Here is a 27,719-nt window from a genome sequence, read left to right on the forward strand (position 1 = left end):
TAAAGGAGAATTCAACTGTAAAAAAAAAACCCTACCCCCTACCCTACATAGACCCCCCCTCCATCCTCCCCCCCAAGCCTAGCTGCTACCCCAGGCAAATGCCCCTAATTCTTTACTTACCCCATCTTCTTCTCTTCGGGATGTAAGTGTGGTATCGGCGCATGCGCAGTTGGAGCAATTTTCTGTTTTGTGACAACTGCGCATGCGCCAAAAGTCACAAAAATTGGCAAGGTGCCGCTCTCATTCCGAAGATTACTGTAAGATGGCTCATGGAACGGAAGATGGCCGCTGTGAACGGCAGATGGCTGCAGTGAACGCCAATGTCTGAATCTGCACTGAGGGGTAAGTAAAGAGTTAGGGGCATTTGCCCAGCTAGGCTGGGGGGGGTCTATGTAGGGTATGGTTTTTTTTACTTGAATTCTCCTTTAAGGACTGACTCAAAATATACAGTACACATAGAATATAAATGTCACAATATAAGGCTGAATAGTAATTAATACAGATAATTACTACATGGCAGCACAGAAACCAGTACAATTAGCATCAGAATTTAATAAAATGCCCAGTAGCATCAGCCTATATTACAGGCCAACCTCATTTTCTGCTTGATAATTTGCTTCAACCCCCAAAACTTAGCTTCTCAACAGCTGCTCAGTGCCCACTGAGCATGTGACACTTTCCAAGATGGTGAACCCCCTGTAACAAGTTTGAAATCCTGGATAATTGCTGCTATTAATAATAATTAATATTATCTTTAAAAATAGCCCCTTTATTGGAGCTCCCTATAGATGTTCTCTAGTCCCTGTCTGTGTTTCAAATGAGGAGTGGGCTTGTCCTAAGGGTCCCTTGTCCTAATGGTCCCTGCCAGAAGCACAGTATGACAGCCAATCACAGCCCTGCAGTAACACAAGCACAGACAGGCTTCCGTTCAGTGGCCTACCAGTTCCTGTTAGCTGCTGATTGGTTACTGTCCTACTGTGCAGTGAGCTGAGAGCCGCCGGCTCCCCTGCACAGCCTGGGAATTCAGGGAACAGGAAGGGAGGGATTATTAGGGTTTTTGCAGAAAAAAAACAATAAAGCAGCCTAAAACACTATTTTTTTTTAAGCACAATTCTTCTATATCTAAATTAGTATACCGCGCTGGTACATTCTTATTTTTTACACCGAATGTCTCCCTTAACATAAATAGTATCAAATACATCAACCAGCGAGTTACACAGCCAATAAAATCATTGTAGCAGGCCGAGCGCAATTATACACGAATAAAACATGCACGATGAGTGAAATGAATTTGCAGACTGATTCAAAAAAAGGCTCCTTATTCTAAAACTAAGCGCCTATACGCGTTACCACATTGCTTTGGCAACTAGGCACACCATTTATTCCAGTCAGAGACTTGTGAGCTATATGGGGCCCAAAATAATTGTTTATTGCCCGAAACTTCCCCAGGGGCACTATAAACTAGTTGGGAATGTATCAACTGCAAGTATGGAACGCGAAATCGAGACCTTCATCCCTTATTTTATTCCGACAGGTATAGTCGCCAGGAACAAACATGGCTGCAAGTGCGCCCGGTTGAGTAATGGCGCGTGCAGCCAATAGAATGATGGCGATGCTGTGACGATATTTGTGTGCGCCAAATGGTGGCGGCCCCGCTGCCCAGCAACAACTAACATCACACAGCGGGCCGGCCAGCCAGGGGGCAGTGACAGGGCGCAGTGCGTTCCAGCATCCCACCAAGAGTCCTGCGGGCAGAGCCATGCCGTAGGGGCCCTGACCATGAACAAGTACGTGAGAGTCAGCAAGATCGGAGAAGGTTCCTTTGGAAAGGCCATTCTGGTGAAATCTAAGGAGGATGGCACGCAATATGTCATCAAAGAGATCGGCATCTCCAAGGTGGGTCACATACACAGCAGGTCTATTACTCTCCAGCTCTACAACTGAACTGTATTATCAGACCATGTGATGTCTGAAATATATGTTACACTTGTGTTATAATTTATGGAGTAATATAAAACATTGGAGGCTGCAATGAAAGAGTAAGAGATGAAAGCCAGCTGGCTACACCCAGGCACAAGTCAGCTACACATATCACGCCTTTTACCAGGAATTCTTTATATGATAATCTAAGGCTCACATTGCTGTGCTTCTCTGTATTGCACATTCCTGAATTCAATTCTCTAACAATTGTAGACCATAAGCAAAAACTGCACCCAGAAAAAGTAAAAACAAATCCACTGATATTGTATCATCTTCATTTTTCCATGTAGCTTCAGGAAGTGGCACAGATTGTTGCAATCATTTTTATAATAAAAAAGGGTCTTGAATTTAAAGAATTAAAGTGGTTTGAGCTGATTTGCCTGATATTTGTTTCTTTTCACTCCCAGATGTCAAGCAAGGAGAGGGAGGAATCCAGGAGGGAAGTTGCTGTGTTGGCAAACATGAAGCATCCGAATATTGTCCAATACCAAGAATCATTTGAAGGTCAGGGATTCTTTTATCCATATTTCATTGGCTTTCAAAAAAAAGTCAACTTGTAAATACGCAGGCTCAAAATATAAATATATATACAGGTATGGGGCCTGTTATCCAGAATGCTCGGGACCTGGAGTTTCCCGGATAACGGATCTTTCCATAATTTGGGTCTTCATGCTTTAAGTCTACTAGAAATTCATTTAAACATTAAATAAACCCAATAGGCTGGTTTTGCTTCCAATAAGGATTAATTATATCTTAGTTGGGATCAAGTACAAGCTACTGTTTTATTATTACAGAGAAAAAGGAAATGGGAGACAGCCATTCTGTAATTCGGAGCTTTCTGGATATCGGGTTTCCGGATAAGGGATTTTATACCTGTATAACACAATCAGGCTTCAGATATGTACAATGTATTTATCTGATGCTTTTTTTTATGTTTCAATATTTCACAGCTCCTATGTTAATTAGAATGTGTATTAAATGTCCTAAAGGAGTGCCTGCTGCCTTTAGAAAAATGCTTAAAAGCACTTAAATTCCCCCTTTGATTTTATGCATTTTAACGAATTCGTAAAGTCATTGTGGCAGGTGAGGATGATTTTAGGCATATTGTTACAGTATGATAATAATGTAAAAATATGCTGGGCCGCTTTAAAGAAACAGCTAATGAAAATTATATCAAAGCAGAATGCATCTGTACCGTTGGCCGTTGCGCCAAAACGTTGGGGCCATTCTAATTTTTTGGAAGGTGTATCTGCTCCTTGTTCCCTTTTTCTACCTTGTATATACAATTGGGTGGTATGTATATTTAATGTTATGTACACTGATGTTCTTTTGATATAACATTGTTGTAATTGCCACATTAACTTTATATAAAGATAAAAAAAAAATTTGTGCTACCACCCGTGACTGAAAATAAGTTTTTTTGAGTGTGCATACTTAACATAGTGTATATTTGGTTAACTTTAGGTTTTTTGTACCACTTATCATTTACTGATAAAGTTTTTTTTCTAAATTGTGCCCTCCATTTATACTTTTGCATCTGTACTTTTTCACATGGTCGGTATTCCCTAGCCGATTACTTACATCTACCTATATTTGATGTTTTTTGCTGAACCAGCAACTGGGTAGACTCATTCTAACAATAGCATATTTATTGGATTAATTGATCTGCCCTAGTAAATGTGTGCACCCATGCCTGTTTTCTTTGTTCCCTTGCAAGTGTGCACCCGTTTCTGGTTTTCTTTGGTTCCTTGCAAGTCTAAGGGGCAAATTTACTTATGGTCGAATATCGAGGGTTAATTAACCCTCGATATTCGACTGCTGAATTGAAATCCTTTGAATATCGAAGTCGAAGGATTTACCGCAATTCGTTCGATCAAACTAAAATCATTTGATCGAACGATTAAATCCTTCGAATCGTTCGATTCAAAGGATTTTAATCCATCGATCGAACGATTTCTGTTCAACCAAAAAAAGCTTGCAAAGCCTATGGGAACCTTCCCCATAGGCTAACATTGACTTCGAAAGGTTTAAGGTGGCAAACTAGGGGGTCGAAGTTTTTCTTAAAGAGACAGTACTTCGACTATCGAATGGTCGAATATTCAAACGATTTTTAGTTCGAATCGTTCGATTCGTAGTCGAAGTAGCCAATTCGATGGTCGAAGTAGCCAAAAAAAACATTCGAAATTCGAAGTTTTTTTTTATTCTATTCCTTCACTCGAACTAAGTAAATGAGCCCCTCAATGTGTGCTTACAAATCCCTCCTTGCATCCCCCTGTCTGTGCCCACCTGTTTTTAATCACCCATGTACATCTGAAATGTTTTATATAATGTCCTTGCATGCTATGTCAATTAAATCCAACAGATGTATATGTTCTTATATCAGATGATTTAAATACATTTCGTATAAGGAGATTTGGAATACAGATCACTTGGGTGCAAGGTGGGCATTGGTACCACTACATTTATTCATGGTCAATTCTCAAGCTTTTGGGGAGTTAACCCGTCATTGCCTATGCAATTAGCTATCATAAAGCACAGTGCACTAACCTCTGTAGACAGGAAAATATGTTAATGTGTGTTTGACTTGCTAGGCCCCTGTATCATAAATACAAAAGCTCTATTATTATGCCATCATTCTTTGAAACAACTGTAACTGATAGGCCAAGTGTGTGGTATTGTTTTTTGCCAGCATTCAAGATGTGCTGCTTTTCTGAAGGCTGGAACAAGTGCCCCTCACCTGAGTTTTTCACTCAGTCTAAGAACCAGTGCCCCCATCCAACTCTTTAATTTCACCTTTCTATAAGCAAACACCCAGTTTTACCCCATCCTACTTTTCCATTTTTGAGCAGCCTCCAGCATCATTAATTACCCCGTCACACAATTGGCCAGTCAATTTTGTGTTTTAGCAGAATTATTTGAATTCCCTCATTTAATATTTCAATAGGGATATAAAACACACGCAAAGACATATTTATGGAACTGCTGTGGCCTAGCTCCACCCTAGGGTTGTGATGATGCCTAGCCAGAAGGCATCATCACAACCCTAGGGTGGAGCTAGGCCACATCAGTTCCATAAATATGTCTTTGCGTGTGTTTTAAATCCCTATTGGAATATTAAATGAGGGAATTTAAATAATTCTGCTAAAATTGACTGGCCAATTGTAAGGCTGAAAACCCTCCAGTGCTCAGCCATTCTGCACTCAAGGGAAAGAAATCCTTCCTGGCATTAAATGGCAGTTGGTTTTATACCCTGTATCATGGCTTAATTGTTATGCTGTATATTAGGGATGGGGGGGCACAACCAGGTCAGACATATGCACACGTACACACAAACACTGTATTGATTATTCAGCGGGAAGTGGCAGCTGGTGTGGGCTAAAGGCCCCCATAAACGGCCGATAAAAGCTGCCGACAGACCGAATCGGCAGCTTATTGGCCTGTGTGTGGGCCATCTGATGGGCTTTCACGATCGATATCTGGCCAAAGTCGGCCAGATCTCAATCGGGCAGGTTAAAAAATCTTGTTGGATCGTGGCCGCATCTGTGCGTTTATGCGGTCCCGCGATCCGACTGACCATATCGGATGCATTATGATCCGACTGTTGGGCCCTAGGGCATCGCCAAACGAGCGGATCTCTACGTCTATGGCCACCTTTACTCCCAGCAAATTGTTTTTGCTGTGGAACAGAGAGGACCCTCACAATTTAATGTAAAATTAATTAATGTAAAGTGCTGCGTAACTTGCAACAGAAGCTGACATGTTACCTGAAGTGATTGCCGGGCTAATGGTTTGGCATTCGAGTACCCACAGTAAGCAACGAAAGACCAAAGAGGTGGAACCGCCGAGTGACGTAGGGAGAGACGGAATAAAAGATCCACACATGCGCAGCTGGAATTAAGCCTCTGAAGAAGTCGCAAGACGAAACGCGTAAGGCAGGTGACGTCACTGGTAGGCGCCCAGCATCGTACACGAGGAACGAACACAAACAACCACTTATCCAGCTTCCCAAGCTTCATCATCTTGGGATTTTCTTTGTGCGGACTGGTGCACACAGGGGGAGCCTCCAGGTGGACGGTGCATAGATATGCTCTTTTTAAACTTTTGCCATGTGAGTGCATTTTAAGCTTTGTTTTTAAAAATTACAAAAAGGTATTTTTACACTATTCGCTGCTGCATGTCAATTCACAGTTTATACAAGGAGAAGCGCTTCATGATTTTACGTGCAAGTTGATATTCCCTGTTTGTGAGTACCCACCCAAACAAGTTTTTAAGGAAAGTTTTTTAACCCTTTGGTGGAGGTCGATAGTAAAGGAGGGCAACACATATATGGTGAAACAAGTGGTCTGTTTCTTACACAAGAGTTGGCAACATCGCAAAACTATATTACCCTATTTGCCTGTTTGTCTGTCTCCCGTGCCTTTGGCGCTGGCTTTTTTATTTCAGTAACAGATTTGCGGACTTGGAGGGATACAAGTAGGAGCCGGCTGGGATTTGTGGACACAATTGAACCTTGGGCCTATTCTCCTTTTAGGATACTTCCCATGTTACCTGAAGTGCGGGCAATCTCTTATACTCAGAACTCTAACTATCCCAGATTAATTTATTTCATTATTTCCATAATGCTTTGTCATGAAATTAGCCTTACTGTCGGGTATCCGGCCAACTGGCTATATGGTTTTGACACAGTGCTAACAATATACTATCACACCTAAGGATCTAGTATTCTGGGGCAAAAGGCATCAGTGGTAAGACTAATGAAATAAGAATGCTTTCTAGGAATGAGCTCACTTACTGACTGAATGCCCATTGTTATGAAGGCACGGATATAATTAGTATACTTTTTTTTTTTTTGCTGTCCAGAAGTTTAGCAACTTTATTTCACAGGTTTCTATAGTCTGCACTATCCAATTCGTATCCAATTGTTTTTCTGTTCTAGAAAATGGATGTCTTTACATTGTGATGGATTATTGTGAAGGAGGGGACCTATATAAAAGAATAAATTCACAGAAAGGGGTTTTGTTCTCAGAAGATCAGGTAAATGTTTTCTTTTTACTTTCTGTTTTTATGTACTTTTCTGTTTCTTAATACTCACCTCAATCAGAGTGTCATAGTAAAAGCACCAAGCTGTATTTTTAAGGAGTGCCAAAATTACACAAATGAAAAAAGGGTTAGCAGTGTCCAAAAAGTCATTATGATACTGTCAAGTTACCCCTGAGACTTGAAGTGACTTAACCCCCAGGAGGGACACGATAGTTCTCTGTTTAAACCCACATTCTCCAAGGTCAGGTAGTTTGTTTTAGTGCCAGCTAACCACTTTATATACAATCTAAATATACCAGTAAACCCCCAAAGTAGTGCTGCTCTGAGTCCCCTGTCAAAAGAAACACTGCATTTCTTTCCTTCTATTGTGTACACATGGGCTTCTGTATCAGACTTCCTGCCTTCAGCTTAAACCTCATTGCCCTGGGCAAGAGCATGCTCAGTTTGCTCCTCTTCCCCACCCCCCTCCCTTCTCTACTGTAATCTGAGCCCAGAGCAGGGAGAGACTCAGGCAGGAAGTGATGTCACACCATGTTAATACTGCAGCTCCTATCCTAAACAAACAGAGAGTTTCTAGAGCTTTTTACTCAGGTATGGTAAAACATTCTACAGAATAAATATAGCATTCTAGCTTGCACTATTGCAGCTAATCTATTGGCAATAAAATGCCTCCGTAGCTTTCCTTCTCCTTTAAACACTCCAGTAGCGTCTGGGATTCATGCAAACGCTATACAAATTTGGGGAAACATATTATGCATTATAGCATTACATATTAATGGTTCCACAAAAATGGTGTAAAATGAGGGAAAAGTTAAACTCAGAGTATGTAGAATTGAGGTTTCACTGTAGTGATATAAATGTTGTTCTCACCCCATTCAGATTATGGACTGGTTTGTGCAACTGTGCCTGGCTCTGAAGCATGTACATGACAGGAAAATTCTACATCGGGACATTAAGTCCCAGGTAATATGCACAGAATTGCAATCAACAATGCACTTTAGTTAAATCTTCTTTTATTATATATATTATTACTTTAGACTATTATTGTTTATCTGTTTTTTATGTCCATAGACCATTTTATCTTGTTCTTTTCTGTCCTAGAATATCTTTCTAACAAAGGGTGGTACAATACAGCTGGGTGATTTTGGAATAGCACGGGTGCTAAACAGGTGAGCAAAAAAAAAACTGATATTCATTTCACAAATGCAAAATCTCAGAAGATGTAGCATAATCCATCCAGCCACCCCACTGTCTGACATAGCATTGCCATTTATTTTGATTGATATGTGGGTTATGAGGCCCATGATCAAATTCAAACCTTTTACAACCCTAGTGCCACAGACATGCTCTGAGGGTTCAAATTTCTTTTCATTTCATCTTTAAAGGAACAGTAACACCAAAAAATATAAGTGTTTTAAAGTAATGAAAATATAATGCAGTGTTGCCCTGCACTGGTAAAACTGATCTGTTTGCTTCAGAAACACTACTATAGTTTATATAAACAAGCTGCTGGGGAGCAATGGTGGAAATTGAAAAACGGCTAAATGGCACAGGATAACTAATGGATAACAGATAACACCATTAGACAGACAGAGCTTATTTGCTATCTGATGTGTAACCTGAACCTTTTCTCCTTTGAATGGCTGCCCCCATTGCTACACAGCAGCTTATTTATATAAACAATAGTAGTGTTTCTGAAGCAAACGCAGCAGTTTTACCAGTGCAGGGCAACACTATATTATATTTTCATTACTTTAAAACACTTTTATTTTTTGACGTTACTGTTCCTTTAAGGAATTTAAATTTCAGGATTCACAAGAAACAACAAACTAACAAACTAATACAGTAAGTCTGAAAAGTTGGTAGCTGGGAGTAGTAAGGTTTTTGATTTATGATTGGTCGTCAATTCATTCGTTATCAAACAGATAGTAACAGTCTATGCACTTTGTAAATTAAAGGTAAAATATAACTTCATAGGATGTGTTCATGACTTGGATGAGAAAGCCCTACAAAAATAAGTGTTGCGTTTTTGTTTTATATCTGACATTCCAGAAGTTGTGCATAACAATATAACGGCATATAGACACATTCATGTTCTGGTGTTATTAGCTCCTAAAGGGATAATATACCCCTCTTTCTGACATGAGCTCATTCAGTTGGGCTTGTGTAAAAAAGGTACATAAAGCTATTTTAAGTTCTAACAACAAATATAATAAAAAAAAATCTGATTCCAAAAATTTAAATCATAAGAGGCTGCACTGCACATGCTGGAACAGTTGCATTACACTGCGTGCCTAAGCGTGAGTGGGAAATGCTTCATCAGAATATCATTGTTTTTTTTCAATCTTTGAAAAAAAGAAAAAATAATAATTTTGGAAGTTCAGACCATTCTGCCCTACAGCCCACTGCTATTTAACCATGTCAGACTCTGGCATTACTTTTGTAATTGCATCATTGGTTACCAGGGCAAATGGACTGCAGATATTCAGGTTTCTTTTACCTTGAGGAATGAATGGTACAAAGTAAAAGAACGGACGCAAGCCGCCTTGTTTTTGGATTTTGCAGCATTCCTTCCAACCTATATTTTTGGATGCAAGCACTCATCCCTGTGCTCTGAAAACTGAGAGGAGAGACCTGTGGCTGCCCCGTAAATACAGTCTGCTTTATTCATGAGGGGTGGGCGGAAGCAAGTAGCCGTCCTCCCTACTGCCCCCTGCTGTGCTGGAGGTAATAGGGCTGCCTTGCACCCACCAGTGCAGCACTTCAGCTTTTATATACTGTACGACATGAGGTGCAGAGCCCAGTCAGAACCGGGACAAAAGTGCTTCTTGAATGAACACTAATGGGTGCTCGTTTGTTCTATTGCACTTCTGTCCTGGGTCTTAGGAAATGACTCCTGTTGTTCACATGATTCTCCAGCTACTGTATCTTTGCATTCCTCCTTACCCAGCCTTATGTAATGGCTGCATGTTTATTGCTTCAGTTAGAGGAGAAGTGATTCTGGAAATGTAACATTGGTAAGCAGAAGAGGACTGGGGTTAAGAAAAGAAGCCCTTTGTTCAGGATGTTAATACATATTTTCCTTTTATGTTGTCTTTGCATAAATACATATCAGATGGAGCAGACCAATGCCTTACTTTGCTTGTGGTTACAGACTGTAAAACAAAAACAAAGCATATACAATATACTTTAGTAAACTGTCTATTTAGAATGCTTTTGCAGTGCTGAGCTACAGTATATGGCTGCTTCAACCTGTAAATAAAAAAACAAAACTAGTGTGACAATATTCTTCTGCACACTTTCTGCCTCTTATTTTATATTAGTGTTAAATGTACTATATTAGTAATAGAATATATTTTCTTCTTACTATAGATGTTAGAGCTGATTTTGTGATTTTCTTTTTGTCCCATCATACAGCACTGTAGAGCTTGCTCGCACCTGTATAGGAACTCCATACTATCTTTCTCCTGAGATATGTGAAAATAGGCCGTATAACAACAAAAGGTTTGTATAAATCAAGTGCTTGTTCTTGGACTTGTGTTACATAAAAGGTGTCAGAGGGTTAACATTCTAACATTCCATGATTTATATAGCCACGCACCTCTCAAAGCTAAAACTGTGTAGATGACACACAATGACAACATGCTGAAATTACTGTTTCTGGAGGTTTTAAGGTCCTTTTCCAAGAATGGCTTTTAATGGGTACTGAAAATATAGTAATTTTAGCTTCAAGACAGAAAGGAACTTTCTACGAAGCAGACGGTCAGGTATATAACAGGGAATCTAAGATGAGTATAGTAGCCTGGAACATAACGGTTCACACCCTGTTTAGGCAATCGTCTGCTCAATTATTAATAACCTTTATTGTTTATATATGTAAGACAAGCTCTTATCTGATTAACACCCTGCTAAACTGTGCCAATGACTATATGTATGTTGGGCAGCACTTCTCCAAGCAGTGTTATATTTGCAGTAATAACCCATAGCTAGGGATGGGCGAATTTTTTCGCCTTGTTTCACCACAAAAATTATGCCCATAGACTTGTATGGCGGCGTGCGTCAAAAAAAGAAAAGACGAGCGTCAAAAAAATTTCGCACCACTAGAAAAATTTTTGATGCCAATATTAATAGGCGTCGGTGACATTTCGCCGATGGCAATTTTTTGTCGAAACAGGTCAAATTCACCCATCCCTACCCATAGCAACCAATCATTATTTAAATTTTGTAAGACAACAGTAGATAGAACAATGAGAGCAAACATCTCATTAGTTACCACTAATTTCCACTTGGGTGTAAAATTGCCCAGTGTTTAAAATTGGCCCCCACTGGGTTTCATGGAAAAAAAAATTAGGGCTTCAACCAACCTTGGTATTGATCTGTCCACACATACAAATTGTGGTATTTCCTGTGTGTGCATTTAAAATCGTTGTTGCACATAAACTATACTTGCATCTGGAAGGTAAATCTTAACATATATATATATATGCAGGTATAATAAATTATCCCTTTATGATAATATTAATAAACTGATGTTTCTGTTTTCCCTCTTATAGCGATATTTGGGCACTAGGCTGTGTTTTGTATGAAATGTGCACCCTCAAGCATGCGGTATGTATTTTTAAAATAAATATATAAACATATATATGTTGTAATCTCCACATATACCCTCCTTTTAAGATTTTTATATATTTATTTTTTCCACAAATCAAAACATACAGCAGTTCTAAACATTCCCACCCCCACCCCCCGCAGTGAATAGTAGCACCATGGGCAAGCTTTTTAAAAGCCCCTCCATTCACTAGTTTAGTAAATGCCTCCCAGACCGTTGCATTATTTTTTGGGTTATTTGTGCAGCCACATTTATAAGAAAAATAAAAGTGAAAACAAGGCCTTTTATAAACCAGACAAGTATTTGCTTTAATGCAATTAAATGAGTGAGGCATATGCATTAGCACTGGGCATGTACAGCCGTGGCTCCTTTTTACTTATGTTGCCTTACTCTGCATCAGTGCTGAACTCAGTGATCGGATAGGCACTTTCTATGGATGCAGATATAATTAAGAAAAAAAAAATGTTTTCCTTAATCAACAGTGGAGTTTTACTGCAAACAGGGGCATCTTTGCTTTGCCCATAATCAGCACTGACTAAACTACTGAGAAAAGTTTCATTGATGAAAAAACTGTCTCAGCTCTTGCTATTTGTTTGCCTCCAGTTTGAAGCGGGTAACATGAAGAACTTGGTACTGAAAATAATCCGAGGCTCCTATCCCCCTGTGTCTGTACATTATTCTTATGACCTACGCAGTCTGCTCTCAATACTTTTTAAGAGGAATCCTAGGGATCGTCCATCCGTCAACTCCATATTGGAGAAGCCTTTTATATATAGACGTATTGAAAAGTTTTTGTCACCACAGGTAAGGGTTTTTTTTTTCTAATGTTTTAGTAATGACCTTATACTTACAGTTTTGTTTTTTATGACTGCTCAGTCTGTGCCGTCTGTCAGCCTGCAAAATTCCCAGGCATTCAAACCTTTTAGGAATATGTAATGATTCTATCCAACTGGCCCATTAAAGGGATACTGTCATGGGAAAATTTTTTTAAATGAATCAGTTAATAGTGCTGCTCCAGCAGAATTCTGTACTGAAATCCATTTCTCAAAAGAGCAAACAGATTTTTTATATTCAATTTTGAAATCTGACATGGGGCTAGACATTTTGTCAATTTCCCAGCTGCCCCAAGTCATAAGTAATAGGGGTTGTTCACCTTTGAGTTAACTTTTAGTATGATGTAGAGAGTGATATTCTGAGATAATTTGCAATTGGTTTTCATTTTTTATTATTGAAGGTTTTTGAGTTATTTGAGCTTTATATGAGCTTTTTATTCAGCAGCTCTTCAATTTGCATTTTAGGCAATCTGGTAACTAGGGCCCAAATTACCCTAGCAACCATGCATTGACTGGAATATGAATAGGAGAGGGTCGGAATAGAAGGATCAGTAATAAAAAGCAACGATAACACTACATTTGTAGCCGTACAGAGCAATTGTTTTTTAGAAGGGGACAGCGACGTCCATTTGAAAGCTGGAAAGAGTAAGAAGAAAAAGTCAAATAACTAGAAAACTAGAAAAAAAAGTTGCTTAGAATTGGCCGTTCTATAACATAATAAAAGTTACCTTAAAGATGAACCACATCTTTAAGCTCGATTATTATAATTATCCAAACCTTTTAGGGATTTACTATCTCAGCCACCCAAAAGAACGCATGAGCTTAAATGTCGAATCTCATAGAATGCTAATTGCAATATTACAATTTTTCCCCACACAATTAGATCATTATCAATACGAATCAAGTGAAGGCATGGCCATTCTTTAAAGTGCAATAATAGTTGTGAGTCCCTCCAAAAACAGTGAAGATTATCAAAAATACAAAAATATTTATTTGGACATAGTAAAAAAAAATGGCCTTATGCGTTTCGTGCCTATAGGGGGCACTTACTCTTAGGCTATAAGTGCCCCCTATAGGCACAGAACGCGTTAGGCCATTTTTAACTATGTCCAAATAAACATTTTTGTATTTTTGATCTTGACTGTTTTTGGAAGGACTTTTTTGGATATGCACCTGTGGACTGGGGTGAACTGTGAATATATCCCTCCCACATAAACAACTTTTACTTGTTAGCACAACTTAGAACTTATTGAATTTTTTTTTGATTGTGGTAGTGCATACTTTTTTTTCCTGGCACCTGCTCTTTTTGTTTTATGGACATTCTTTACTAGCAGATTCATTTAAATTTTTTATGGAATGATTTCTAGTGAATCCGATCAACTTCAGTCCCATTTGCTATTTGCAGTGGTAAATCCTAAATCTTTATGGATCCATCAGATGTAATGGATGCATACGGATCATTAGTATAGTCACATGATACTACTCATCTAAATTTCTGGGATAATGATTTTGGAGATAAGAGTTTCTGGAACCCATGAAAAATTATTACAGAGCACAAAGTGATAAGAAATTAATCACACTTGGTAACCCTAAAGTGAATCGTTTTAGGAGAACTCAGTGTTGCTCTATTACACATTTCCTAAAGCCTTGTAAACACAGTATCAATCACTTTAATACAGTTCATGACACAGCTGGACTCCTTTACAAACAGTGGGCAAATTTGCATCTTGACCGTAATCTGTTGCAGACAATCACAGTTTCCCTTTATTGTTGTCTTCAGCTGTGTTGTTGGTAAATGAATTTGTTGTTGGTAAATTAACCCGAGTGTAGTTATGGTATCACTTTTATAAGTGTGTTTATTTGTTTCTGTAGCTTATTTATAAGGATGCATTAGACCAACCACTAAACTAGAGATTTTGCTAAATCTGAACCTTAATTAGAATCTGCTGATTTGAACAAAATTTACGAAATTGCCTTATCTGTGAAGAAAATTGTATAGAGCCATTTTGGCTTATTTGCTAATATTGGACTATTTTGCACCTGGGCAGTACACCATAGCAACAAATAACTTATTAGAATGTTTGTGCCAGCTGCTGTAAGAATAACTGTAACATTACCATAGTGCAGTAGCCCCATGGTAACCAATAAGGGATTGCTTAAGTAGACCGTTAAAAACGAATTGCTGGTTGTTTGCTATGGCTTATTGTTAACTGCAAAGTTGCTGTGTTTTTAAATGAGCCCCACTGTGTTCTGTGACCCTTCTTTACTCGAGAGAATGTGAGAGGCCTGCATAGGGCAAAGTTGTTGCCGTTCTACAGATCAGTTCTCTTTTCAGGCAGGTCTAGGTTTTCAGCATCACTAGTATGTATCTACCTAGTTCAGGGGTGTAGCTTACCTTAAAACCTGCTACTGGAAATCTTAATACAGTCATCTTATTTTGTATGTTCTAGAATCCTTTTGACCCTCCTGCCACTGAAATGATTATGAATCTTGTATTTTCCACTTTCAGTTTTATTTGTTTATATGTATGGTATGAGTATGTAAAGTCTTAATGTGTTAACTTTTAATATAATTTTTATCTTCTACTTCCCTACGTGCAATCAGCTTATTGCCAATGAGTTTGGTCTGGGAGCCTTTGTGAATCACCCCAAACCAGGGATCCATGCTGCAGCAGGTAAGTCCATGCATTGTGATGTTCTGTCATTATGTTAACTCATTAAATCATATCATCAGACTATGTTCAGACTGTGATTGTATTTCAGTGATCTTCCATTATGCTATTACTATCTACATCATCCCTGTAATGAAGTTGTTTTGTGAAACACTTCAGTGGAACTTTTAGGGGGTTATTTATCAAGGTCCGAAATTTTCCCCATTTTTTTTCTGCTACAAACTCCGATCTAAGCCACTCGGGTATTTAACGCTTATTTATTATTACATTTTCCCGAAAATTTGCTTTCCGGTAAATACTCAGATTTTCACGGTTTTTTTTGGAGGTTTCCCCCGAAACCTCTGTTTTTTTCCCTCGAAACCTCTGAAAACTTCGGGGTTTGGCACGAGACCCAGCACAAATCAATAAAATCATTGGGTCTTCTCCCATTGACTTATATGCAACCTCGACAGGTCTGAGATGCCGGGATTTCAGATTCTGAGTTTTCCAGCCTCTGGGTTTAATAAATTCCGAAAAATCCGTGGATTTTTTTATTTTTTTTTAAAAAAAAACAGGAATTTTTCCTAATTTTTGCATTTCTTGCTTAGTAAATAACCCCCTTAGTCTGGCTAGCGACTGAGAAAAATCACACACCAGACAATGGATGACTGATTGGACAGCTCTGTTTTAGTCTGTGGTGCACATGTTCTTCCACTACTCTCTTAGGCAGTAATTTTGCTTTGATCAATTCCCTTCTCTTTGGTTTTTGGTATATTTGAAACAGATAAGCCACAGATGAGCTTATCTGTTGAGCAGATGAGCCACACTTCCATTAAAGTTTATTTATATTTGTATTGATTAGCCTTTGAGTGCTCCCATAATCCCATTTGTAGATTCTACTACAGTTAAAGGTATTCTTTTATTTTATTTACTTACAAAAATGATGTGTTAACCAGGAGATTATAAAGGGTCTATCTAAGGTTAATATTAAATAGAGGCAAATGAAGAGAAACACAAGGTGCAGAGGTGTCTGTTGAAACTTAACAGACAACCTTACACAACATTTTGGAGTGGATCCCTTCCTCTGTGTTCATCCACCCCTACCAGCCCGTGGTGGAAAGGCAAGTGCCTGTCATTGGATACACTGGGTAGATTTTAGCCTAAATTCAGGAAACACCTGGTGTGAATGTAGCTTTACAGATTCCTGCATAACTAAAGCCACTTTACATGGGGCATAAGATGCAGATTTGGTGCCTCTAAACTGAGATCTAACTAAAATCATGCTGACATCTATCAGTAAAGTTTGAAAATCCCATTGGAAGGGGACTGCATTGTCGTGTTTATGTTGTCGTCTTCCAATGGGTCATCATAGATGCACAGCACTTATGTGGCCAAATGAAGCAAAGATCTGCTTGTTTGGCTCCCAAGCTAGCTTTACTGTGTTAATATCCCATGTCGTACATTATACAATATTATTAATCCTTTATCAGAGGAGTAAATAAAGACACCTACTGCCAAAGCCTGATTTTAACATGCAGCATTTTTGTTACCCTTAATCAGCCAAAAGACCAGCTCCAGCACAAGTGGTTACTCCTGCTTCACCTCCAGCTCACAAAATCACAAAACCTGCAGCTAAATATGGAGTGCCTTTAACCATAAAAAAATCTGCGGATGCTGCAAAGAAGCATCATGAAAAAAAGCCCCAGATGAGACACAGACAGGTGAGTGAGTGGTATCTTTGCATACCTATGTACCCAAGTCTTGTTATTACAAAAAAATAGGAGCTTTTCCTAATATTCTGCATTCAGGGAGGTTACTCCATGCTTGTCACATTCCATTCTGCTAAGGCTTGTGCAAAATGTGGCCATACATAGGTGACAATACATAGGCCAGCTTTTCCCCTTCAAACTATGTTGGCATTTTATTGACTCATGCATGATCCAGATTATTATGGTGGTGGCCAAACCACTCTCTTTGCAACCTCCCCAAATAAGTGAATCTTTATAATGTATGAGCAACTTAAGATTTGAATGTCAAAGCAGTTCCAGTACCATTCTGATTTAGTCCCTCATCCAACTTTCATATTCTCTATATAGAATTTGTGCATAAAGGTTCCAAAACCTGTTTGTCAGGGTATTTGTGTTATTCAGATGAAATGGTGAATTATGTAGAAAGTACACAAATCAATATTCTTTATGCCTATGGGATAATGACTGTCTATCTTTTCAGTGTCTGCCTCATTTGAGTACTAACCAAATAACTGCTGAGGAGTAGGAAGAGTATCTGTAATACTGAGTTCTTGCTCATTTGTATTCTCTAAATGGTTTACTTAATTATGTGCTAAAAATGTGGAAATAGAAGTCATCTTTTGGGTACCATTGAGGAATTGGTGCTTACGTAATCTCTCTGTTAAACTGATGTTACATTGATTTCCCCTTATACTATTTTTGCCATTGATGCTAGCACAGCAGTCTAATTGCCGTTGGCTTTTTCTACGTGGTGGAACTGTACTGGACCTTTGCAGCTTTGTCAGTGCCATTTTTTCTTATTATTCCAGTGTTTCCTAATTGCCATATTATGCAGCATGCGGGGAACATTTGGAATTCCCATCTAATTTATAGTTTCACTCTTTGCTAGGCCCCAGCAATGCCACTGAAGAAAGTGAATCCTGTAGACGAAAGGAGGAAAATGTTTGAGGTATACAGAAAGTTGCCCCTATTTCTTTTCAAGCGTGTCTGGTGCAATCTGTCCGCAATCTCGGCAGCTACACAGATTAGCTGCGGAGAAACCTTCAAACCTTTCCTCCTTGTTTAGTGTTCTTACCCTTTAATAACCTTGAGTCACTTCTTTATGACCAGCTACCACTAACCTGTTGGGTTGGATGAAGTACTTAAATTGCTGCTAGGAGATATTTAGAATGGCATTTCTTGCAGGAAGGGACTAAGAAAAAAAGGATGGATGTCAGACAACTGGAGAAGGAAAAAAGACAGCGGGAACAGGTATAATTTGTGGTTCATCTCTCTACTGTCTTTAAAGGACTATGACCTGTTTTCAAAAAAAAATCTTAAAACTTAGTGGGGGGATGGTAGCTTGCTTTGTACCTTGACCGCTTAAAGGAACAGTAACACTAAAAAAATTTGTATTAAAAAATCAATTCCCCCCTCCCACTAATAATAATAGCTCTACCCTGCATAAAGTTTATTAAAATCAATGGTTTATTAAAAAAAATACTGTTTGAAAACACTACTTCCTGTGTACTGCAAAACGGCGATAGGGCGACTCACTCTGCAGCTCTTAGTGGGGGGGGAAATGGATTTTTTAATACAAAAATTTTTAGTGTTACTCTTCCTAACTTTTTGTGACTAATTGGTAACTCTGTAGTTCCCTGGCCACTGGGAGTTCAGTGTAGAAAATTTGTTGAGTCTATAAAGCAGTGGTCCCCATCCAGTGGCTCATGATTAACATGTTTCTCACCAACCCCTTGGATGTTGCTCCCAGTGGCCTCAAAGCAGGTGCTTATTTTGAATTCCTATTTAGATGCAAGTTTTGGTTATATAAAAACCATATGTAATGCCAAACAGAGCCTCCTGTAGGCTGTCGGTCCACATAGTGGCTACAATAGTCAATCACAGCCCATAATTGTTACCTCCAGGAACTTTTTTTCATGCTTGTGCTGCTCTCCATGTTTTTTTTGTTTTTTTTAAAGTTTGGGGATCCCTGCAATATAGCATGTTCCAACTAAATTACATGTGTTCATGGTGCCAGAAGTCATCTCTTCATCCCCACCCATTAATACTGTTTAATGCTGCATAGATTTTTATCTAAAGCAGTCATTGGTCTCTTGCCTAAATCAGACACACTAATGATTCTCATTTTAAGAATATGCTTCGCTGAAAAGATTATATTTCTATTTTTGCCATTTTAGATAAGTCTGCTAAGGGCTGAACAGATGAGGAGACTGGAAAAGGAAAGGGTAAGATTATGTACATGCTGCATCATGATCTTAAGTGTACCTGTTTATAGATTTTATTTTTCCTCCTTGGATTTGTGGGACATTCTTTTTTATGTAAAGCTACTGTTAGCAAGGGGCCAGAAACCTTATTTCACAGACCAACTCTCTAAGCTATATTTCCACCTCTTTTCATCTTTAGTCTTCTGTGCTCTTTTTATGCTCTCCTTTATCATTCCCTACCCTCCATTTCTTTTTTTTTTCTTTTTTAATTTATACACAGTACAATATACCACAACACCTTACAATATTGATTTTTTTAATCTTTATAGGTAATGATCCTGGGGGCACATGTGCCACACATATATTTTTGCAGGATACTACAAAGTATACTTTAGGTTTAAAGCCTGTGCCATATTTCTTATTTCATACACTGAATTTGCATGACCAGCAGATGTCACCAGAGTTGCTGCAAGTTCTCCTGAAGGAAAGCAGTGAAACGACAATGTTCTTTATGTATGGATGTACAAAACTGCCTATGCAAGTAGTATTCTCTATGTAAAAGCAATACATTAGTTGATTATTGGGACAATACAATAGTAGAAGCTAAATACTTACAATATATACAATTACAATCAAAAATAAATGCCAAAACATTGAAACACAGGAGGTCCCTGCCCCACAGAGCTTACAAATAGTGGGCGGATAACCTAAAACACATACATATCCGTTCATAATAAGCTCTGCAATATCTGTAGTAGGTGAAATACCTCATAAATACCAAGAGTGAAACTGGTCTCATGCCAATGCTGCAAGAGCTTTGCATTTGAGGGAAGATTGTCTACATGAGATTTTATTGTCCCAACTTATGCAGAATTGTAGGTCCGGCAGTTCTTTCTGAGTACCATAAAATAGAAGTCGTTTTTATATGAAACAGCATGAAATAGCTTTCAGAGACCTAAAAGTATAGTATCAAATATCACTGCATTTAAAAAGGATTAGGCTACAAACTACAACAAAGGCTTAGTTATTAGGAAGATATGCGCCTTCAGTTTTGTCCAGTCTATATATTTCTGATCTTGGTAGGCCCTCTCCCTAGTTTTGGTGGTAAGTTTTTTTTTTTTTTTTTTTTGGCAAGCTTAATGCTGTAGCAGCTGATCACTGGGAACGGTTGCGGGCTCAACACACTCTGCAATGTACACATCATGCAACCAAAGTATTCATGAGAATATGGTTTAGTTGTTCTGCAGTGCCTTTATATGCCTTTTAAAGCACTCACAAGAAGACACATTTCTTTTACAAGTAATTGTTGCTGTAGCTAAACATGAATCCTGTGGGCTGTATTAATCATAAGCTGCTCCTAAGTATGGTTTCCATTATCTTAAGCAACTTCTCTTTCTGAACTCTCCTACTAAAGATTATATGAGAACTTACCAGGAGGCTTTTTCAAGAGTCGTATTGCTTGTTTAAAAGCCTATAACAGACTGAAGCACTGACACCATATTGTTATTTCTAGCTGGAGCGAATAAATCGTGCACGAGAGCAAGGCTGGAGGAATGTAATCAGCTCAGGAGGAAGCGGAGATAGTAAGGTATTTGCTTACAGAAGGGCAACAATACCAGAAAAATATTATATTGTCTGAAATATGTACTAATAACCAAATATCATATTGAATATTTATTACTAAGAAACAAGTTAAATATGCTTAGGGCAAGGTTCACATATAATGAGTGTGGAATGAAACATTGGCATAAATTCTCCAATTCACATTTCTGTCATTAAAAAATGCTTATTAAACAGCCATCGTGAATTTTATGTCTACATACAACCCCATTTGCAGAAAAAAATTGTGACAATGTGTGAAATATATTAAAAGAAAAACAGAATGCAATGATTTGCAAATCATTTAAATACTAGATTTAACTACAAATAGTACAAAGCCATATCAGATGTTGAAACTGAGAAATGTTATTGTTTTCTTAAAACATAAATGTTCAATTTGAATTTTAGGCAAGCAATAGGTTTCAAAAAAGTTGGGTGAGGGGCATGTTTCCCGCTATGTTGCATCACTTCTTCATTAAACAACACTCTGTTAACATTTGAAAGCTGAGGAGACAAAACTGCTATAGTTTTAAAAGTGAATTGTTGACCCATCCTTGGGCGATATAGGATTTTAGCATCTCAACAGTTTAGAGTCTCCTTTGTCATATTTTTCATTTCGCAACGCACCAAATGTTTTCAATGAGTTACAGGTCTGGGAGGAAGGCAGGCAGTACAGTTTAGCACCTATTTGGCATTTAAAAACATTTAAAATCGTTAGACCCCTAGCAACAATGTGTATTACATGTGATGTTTATAAATGCACTATTTAGTACACAGACGGTAGAGTAGGACTCACATTCAATGAGGGGCCCAGCATATTTTGGCCAAAGTGTTGTACTAACACCTGTTTTTGTAAAGTGTATTTACAGGGATTCACACAGGCTGAATTTGAGCACTGGAAGTTTTTTATTTTCTCTCTATCAAATTCAAAATACACATATTTTTCACAGCACAATAAAATTTCTCAGTACTATGTGCAGTTAAATATAGGGTTTACATTATTTACAAATTATTCCATTCTCTTTTTATTTACATTTTACACAGTGTCCCTACTCTTTTGGTTTGTACACTAAAAATTGTCATTTTCTTTTTGAGACAAATTTTTTTCTTTTCCAATTGAAGCATATAATGTCCCTTTATTTAGTGAAAACCACCATTATAGCTGCATCGGCTGAGCCCAACAATATAATAACAATAATGTATATTTAAAAAAATGTATATGACTAGCTCTAGGATGCAGCTATACGAGGGGAAGAAGCACACCAATTCAATCTAGGATGCATTTGGGGTTTGCGGTAAATCCATACGTGTTATTTTCTACCTGATTCTTTATTAAGAGGTGAATAAATGATAATGGCTGGGGCCATTTTTAAGCATGCATCAAAACCGACATTAATGTTCTGCAAAAACAAATTACTTCTATGGAAGTTTTTAGCTTTTAGCTTTAACTGCCCTCTAAAAGAAAAGATTAGACTTTTAAGTTTGGTTGACCTTCCATTTATTTCTGATTAACAGCATATTTTTGTTTATTTGACTTTATAGGACTTTCATTATTGGGTGCAATTGGTTGCCGCTCAGAGTAGAATGGTGTTATATTGTACTTTTGTTGGTAACCTCTCCAAGGGGGATATAGAACAGTATATCCCTTATAACAGAAACAGGGGAACAAGTGGACATCTTGGTACCTTCCACCCAGTCCTATATAGACAAAAATGCATAGTTCCATTTGTATTGTGAAAATGTATTCAATAGAGCTTATTACATACTTGTAGTGTTCTGGATAACCAATGATACATCTGTGCTGTTGTACTTAATAAAATGCCCCCAATGAGATGCATTTGTGTTGATATAGTATACCTTGCATGAAGTTTGAAATTATTGACCATCTTTTGTTTCAGGCACCTTATTTTGGTGGTGGGGGAGGTGTAGCGCCCCCACAAGGCATGGGGCGTGGTCCCTATGAACATTACCATTCCATTTTTGATCAGATGCAGCAGCAGAAGGAAAACATCAAGGCAGCAGTGGAAAAAGAGGTGAAACTGAAGGCAGAGATCCAAAATCCTGACCCTTCTAGCAGGTAATAATGGATTTTAGTTGGCTTGTATGCACAGTTTGAATTCTGGAGAAACAGAAGAATCTCACACATTTCGTTCCTTTCAGAGTTCCTATGCATCAAGAAGCAGCAAATTGCCCTTCAGTCCATTTTCCATTCCCAGACGGTGACGCAGTGAGAAGGGAACTTAAGAGACTGCAGGAAGTACACAATCAAGCCGTTGACAACAGGTTGGTTTTTATGTTTAATAAGTATTGATTTATTGTTGTTTGATAAGGCAAATCTTCTGCTTTTCAGTCTTCTTCTTGCTATCTTCCATACATGTTCTGTGCAGCATAATACTGTTGTCTGTACACCACTAAAGAGACATGTTAGACCTGTATTATATAAACATTATGGACTACAGACCGAAGGAAGCTAGTGACCATAATTTATAGAATTTTAATTGCAATAATGTCCCTCCATTTCTTGTATCTTTAGTAAAAGGGGGCCATACCCAACCTAGATCTGGGATGAGGCCAAATCTAAAGCTTATGACTACTTAAATTAATCTAAAGGCTGACCCAATTTAAAATACTCCAGCTGCTTTATTACTCACCCGAGCCACTAGCCAAAGTCAGAAAGGTGGAAGGCAAAACTACCCTACCCCCACATTTATACATGTTATTTGGTCATGCTTCAGTATACAAACGTACTTGAGCAAAATTATACGTGAACTCCATGACAACCCCAACACAATTTCCCCAGAAGTGTGTTTGATGAGAGTAATAGATGACTTTGTCCTGCAAAATAACCATAACAATAATGGCAATATATACCATGCTTTCTGTCTTCAGGCTTCAAGGACATGTTTCTGCAGAAAAGGCAAGACAAGTTGAAGAGTTTTTGCAGCGGAAGTGTGAAGCAATGCAAAATAAGGCTCGTGCAGAGGGACATATGGTAGGAAAACAGCATGTTTTCACTTTTACTTTATAGGGCACATTTGCGAATGCAGTGCAAAATTTAAGATGAAAATTGCTGAGTTTTTTTTACCCACAATACTGCTTTTTCAGTGTAATAAAGAGCACCCTCTACATAGCTTCTGCTTCAGCTTACACATAGTGTTTTTCCACTATGTATTTGTGTTAATGGCATGACTTCCAGTATACAGAATTAGCATTTACTTCCAGGCAGTTGTAACCAGTCAGCGCAAGTCAGTTGTAACTAAGGATCCATGCCACTAAAGAAATATTAGGTCTAGGCTGCTAATAATTCTAAGGTGCCCTTGACTTCTCTTAGATTGTAAGCTCTCACAAGCAGGGCCTGTCCACTATTGCCTCTTGACAATGTACAGTTGGAACTGTGAATCTATTGTGGTGAAATGTTTGTCTTTATATGTCAGCCTTTTGCCACACGTAGTTGTGTATATGCAGGCAGAGAAACCACTGATATATTACATAATGGAACTGGATAGACAGACACAATATTGGCCTGTTTGCAGACACAGAGCGTGCTCTCTTGTATTTCTGCTTCAAAATCTACCCTGTGTGTGCACAAGCCTACATCCTGACTGCCAATGCAGTTACATCATGGAGTGGATGGGAGAAGAACATTGTAAAGAGATGCTTCTTGCTTCAGTAAGGGAAGGGGCACACCGAGTGGATCATCTGCTTTCCTCCTCTCCTTCATGTAGCCCCATTGACAGGTGTAAACTGAGCAGATTTTTGTCTCGAAAATACAAAACTTTTGCCTTTCTACACCAAAATCTGCTCAGTGTAGCTCTACACAGGCCAACCCCTGCTTGTCAAACTGGATGAGTGGATGATTCGCTCTGTGTGCCCCTTCTTCAAAATATATATCTTGTGATCCATGACATACTGCACATTACGAACCTGAACAATTTGCCTCAGAGGGGAAAAAAGTTCCTTCCAAGATGGCAATTGGACCAGGCCTTGGATCAACTTGTTCTATGAGCTATCTTTCATAACCCTGTATTCCCTCACTTGCTAAAAAGTCATAGAACTCCTTCTTGAAGCTATCTAATGTATCAGCCTGTACAAATGATGCAGGGAGAGAATTCCACAACTTCACAGCTCTCACTGTAAAAAAACAAAACAAAAAAACAACCCTTTCTGACTAGTAAGATGGAACCACGTTCTAATCAAAATGGATGCCCTGTGTCTGCTGGAAGGACACCATACTTGTTATTCAGTATAATGCACATTATATGATAAATGCTATCATATGTTACACAGTTGAATTCATATCTAAAAGCTATAAATATCAAAAGACTAAAGCACCCATAAAACATAAGGAATCCATACTTTTTATTCAGTATAAAGCACATAGTATGATAAATACTATAATATATCACACAGTTGAATTAATACCTAAATGCTATAAATATCAAAAGACAACAGCGCTCATGTTTGAATTAGAACAAGGTCTCTTTTGAGATCATCTTCCCAATTCCAACTTTAGACCAGGTTAAGAATGTTTTGTATTTTAATGATACTAGTTTTTATGATTCTAGTGGTTTGTATTTGCTCAGTAAATAATTAATTTCCATTAGGTAGTAATCAAATAATTAGCCCTGTGCATGCCAAATGCGTATACTGCTGACGGGCTTATTTTGCACATATAATTCCCCTGTGCTAGCTCTGGCAACATGATTTATTTTATGGTGTGATAAACTGTAACATTCCTTAAAGTGTATGTATATGTCTGTGTAGGGGGCTGTGTTCGTGTCCTGAAAACCCAGCAAGGAGGTGCAGCTTATAATTCATTTTCATTAACTCACTCTTCTTTGCTGGCTTTGCTAAAATAATTCATTATGTTAATGTATGGTTTTGTGTTTAGTTTAGCAAGGAGGCTCACAGCATTGGAATTCTGGGATTAACCCACTAAAGAGTTTAGAATATGTAGGTTATATGTGGACCATCAGCTCTCCTGGAGCAAAATTGGCCCTGCTTCCCTAGTTATCTAGTCATCTGGCACAATTTGCCTTTCCACATCTGTTCAGTTCAAACTATATGTATTTTATAATCAACAGTGCTTGGCTCTTGCCTCTTGTGTTGCTGTTTCCTTTACCAATGCAGCTTGGAAAGTATTTATTTATTAGATAAATCCAGGATATGCATGTGTACATTGCATTCAGATTTGTCAGCACATACAGTTAGGTCCATAAATATTTGGACAGAGACAACTTTTTTCCAATTTTGGTTCTGTACATTACCACATAGAAACAACATAGATGCAGTTGAACTGCAGGCTTTCAGCTTTAATTGGGTGGGTTGAACAAAAAGATTGCATAAAATGTGAGGAACTAAAGCCTTTTTTTAACACAATCACTTCATTTCAGGGGCTCAAAAGCAATTGGACAATTGACTCAAAGGCTATTTCATGGGCAGGTGTGGGTAATTCCTTCATTTTGTCATTATCAATGAAGCAGATAAAAGCCCTGGAGTTGATTTGAGGGGGGGGGGTGCTTGTATGTGGAAGATTTTGACAACATGCGGTCAAAGGAGCTCATCATGCAGGTGAAACAAGCCATCCTTAAGCTGCAAAAACAGAAAAAAAACATCGGAGAAATTGCTACAATATTAGTGTGGCAAAAACTACAGTTTGGTACATCCAGAGAAAGAAAGAAAGCACTGGTGAACTCGGCAAAGACCTGGACGTCCACGGAAGACAACAGTGATGGATGATTGCAGAATCATTTCCATGGTGAAGAGAAACCCCTTCACAACAGCCAAACAAGTGAACAACACTCTCCAGGAGGTAGTAAGCATATCGATATCCAAGTCTACCATAAAGAGAAGACTGCATGAAAGTAAATACAGAGGGTGCGCTGCAAGGTGCAAGCCACTCATAAGCATCAAGAATAGAAAGGCTAGATTGGACTTTGCTAAAAAAAAAATTCTGGAAAAACATTCTTTGAATAGATGAAACCAAGATCAACCTCTACCAGAATGATGGCAAGAAAAAAGTATGGAGAAGGCGTGGAACAGCTCATGATCCAAAGCATACCACATCATCTGTAAAACATGGCGGAGGCAGTTTGATGGCTTGGGCGTGCATGGCTGCCAGTGGCACTGGGACACTAGTGTTTATCCATGATGTGACACAGGACAGAAGCAGCCAAATGAATTCTGAGGTATTCAGAGACATACTGTCTGCTTAAATCCAGCTAAATGCAGTCATAATGAGTGGGAGGCGTTTCATAATACAGATGGACAATGACCCAAAACCTACAGCCAAAGCAACACAGGATTTTATTAAAGCAAAGAAGTGGAATATTCTTGAATGGCCAAGTTAGTCACCTGGTCTGAACCCAATTGAGCTGCATTTCACTTGATGAAGACTAAACTTTGGACAGAAAGACCCACAAACAAACAGCAACTGAAAGCTGCTGCAGTAAAGGCCTGGCAGAGCATTAAAAAGGAGGAAACCCAGTCTGGTGATGTCCATGAGTTCAAGACTTCAGGCTGTCATTGCCAGTAAAGGGTTTTCAAACAAGTTATAGAAATGGACATTTTATTTTCAGTTTTTTAATTTGTTCGTTTACTTTTGAGCCCATGAAATGAAGTGATTGTGTTATAAAAAAAAGTTTTAGTTCCTCAAATTTTTATGCAATCTTTTTGTTCAACCCACTGAATTAAAGCTGAAAGTTTGCAGTTCAACTGCATCTGAGTTGTTTCATTTAAAATTCATTGTTTAATGTACAGAACCAAAATTAGAAAAAAGTTGTCCCTGTCTAATTGCACTGTGTATTGATAATTTCTTTCAGTACCCCACTCCATGATATGCCCAACTGTTATTTTAGGGTTAGAATTCTTCGTATTTTTACAAAAAACAATCAAAAAATTCTCGTTTTTTAACACAGTCTCAAATGCATCAATCGTTATTATATTCAAGTGGTTTTGGTACTTTATGACTATGAAGATTTTCATTCACCCAGGTCATGGTACTTTAAATTATCATCAGTTCAAAGAGCTAACTTTCTGACATCCAACAGTCACTGT

The 27,719-nt window shown here is 38.3% G+C and overlaps 1 protein-coding gene across 3 annotated transcripts in view; it reads left to right on the forward strand.

Moving 5' to 3' along the window:
• Window positions 1–1,607: 1,607 nt before the first annotated feature.
• nek1.L (NIMA-related kinase 1 L homeolog) overlaps window positions 1,608–27,719 on the forward strand; it is a 61,081-nt gene continuing 34,969 nt past the window's right edge. The window contains exons 1-17 of one of the 3 annotated variants that reach the window (XM_041589219.1): window positions 1,608–1,896; window positions 2,388–2,484; window positions 6,917–7,014; window positions 7,900–7,983; window positions 8,122–8,189; window positions 10,438–10,524; window positions 11,574–11,628; window positions 12,233–12,433; window positions 15,067–15,136; window positions 16,673–16,833; window positions 17,750–17,809; window positions 18,046–18,111; window positions 19,038–19,085; window positions 20,578–20,652; window positions 22,562–22,740; window positions 22,824–22,946; window positions 23,553–23,655. In XM_041589219.1, the coding sequence (XP_041445153.1) occupies window positions 1,780–1,896; window positions 2,388–2,484; window positions 6,917–7,014; window positions 7,900–7,983; window positions 8,122–8,189; window positions 10,438–10,524; window positions 11,574–11,628; window positions 12,233–12,433; window positions 15,067–15,136; window positions 16,673–16,833; window positions 17,750–17,809; window positions 18,046–18,111; window positions 19,038–19,085; window positions 20,578–20,652; window positions 22,562–22,740; window positions 22,824–22,946; window positions 23,553–23,655 (1,692 nt within the window). In that variant the 5' untranslated portion in view covers window positions 1,608–1,779. The remainder of the gene's footprint in view (window positions 1,897–2,387; window positions 2,485–6,916; window positions 7,015–7,899; window positions 7,984–8,121; window positions 8,190–10,437; window positions 10,525–11,573; window positions 11,629–12,232; window positions 12,434–15,066; window positions 15,137–16,672; window positions 16,834–17,749; window positions 17,810–18,045; window positions 18,112–19,037; window positions 19,086–20,577; window positions 20,653–22,561; window positions 22,741–22,823; window positions 22,947–23,552; window positions 23,656–27,719) is intronic. The other 2 variants (XM_018230887.2, XM_018230895.2) reach the window with 2 other exon arrangements.

Source organism: Xenopus laevis, chromosome 1L (genome assembly GCF_017654675.1).
Source record: "Xenopus laevis strain J_2021 chromosome 1L, Xenopus_laevis_v10.1, whole genome shotgun sequence".
Taxonomy (NCBI): Eukaryota; Metazoa; Chordata; class Amphibia; order Anura; family Pipidae; genus Xenopus; species Xenopus laevis.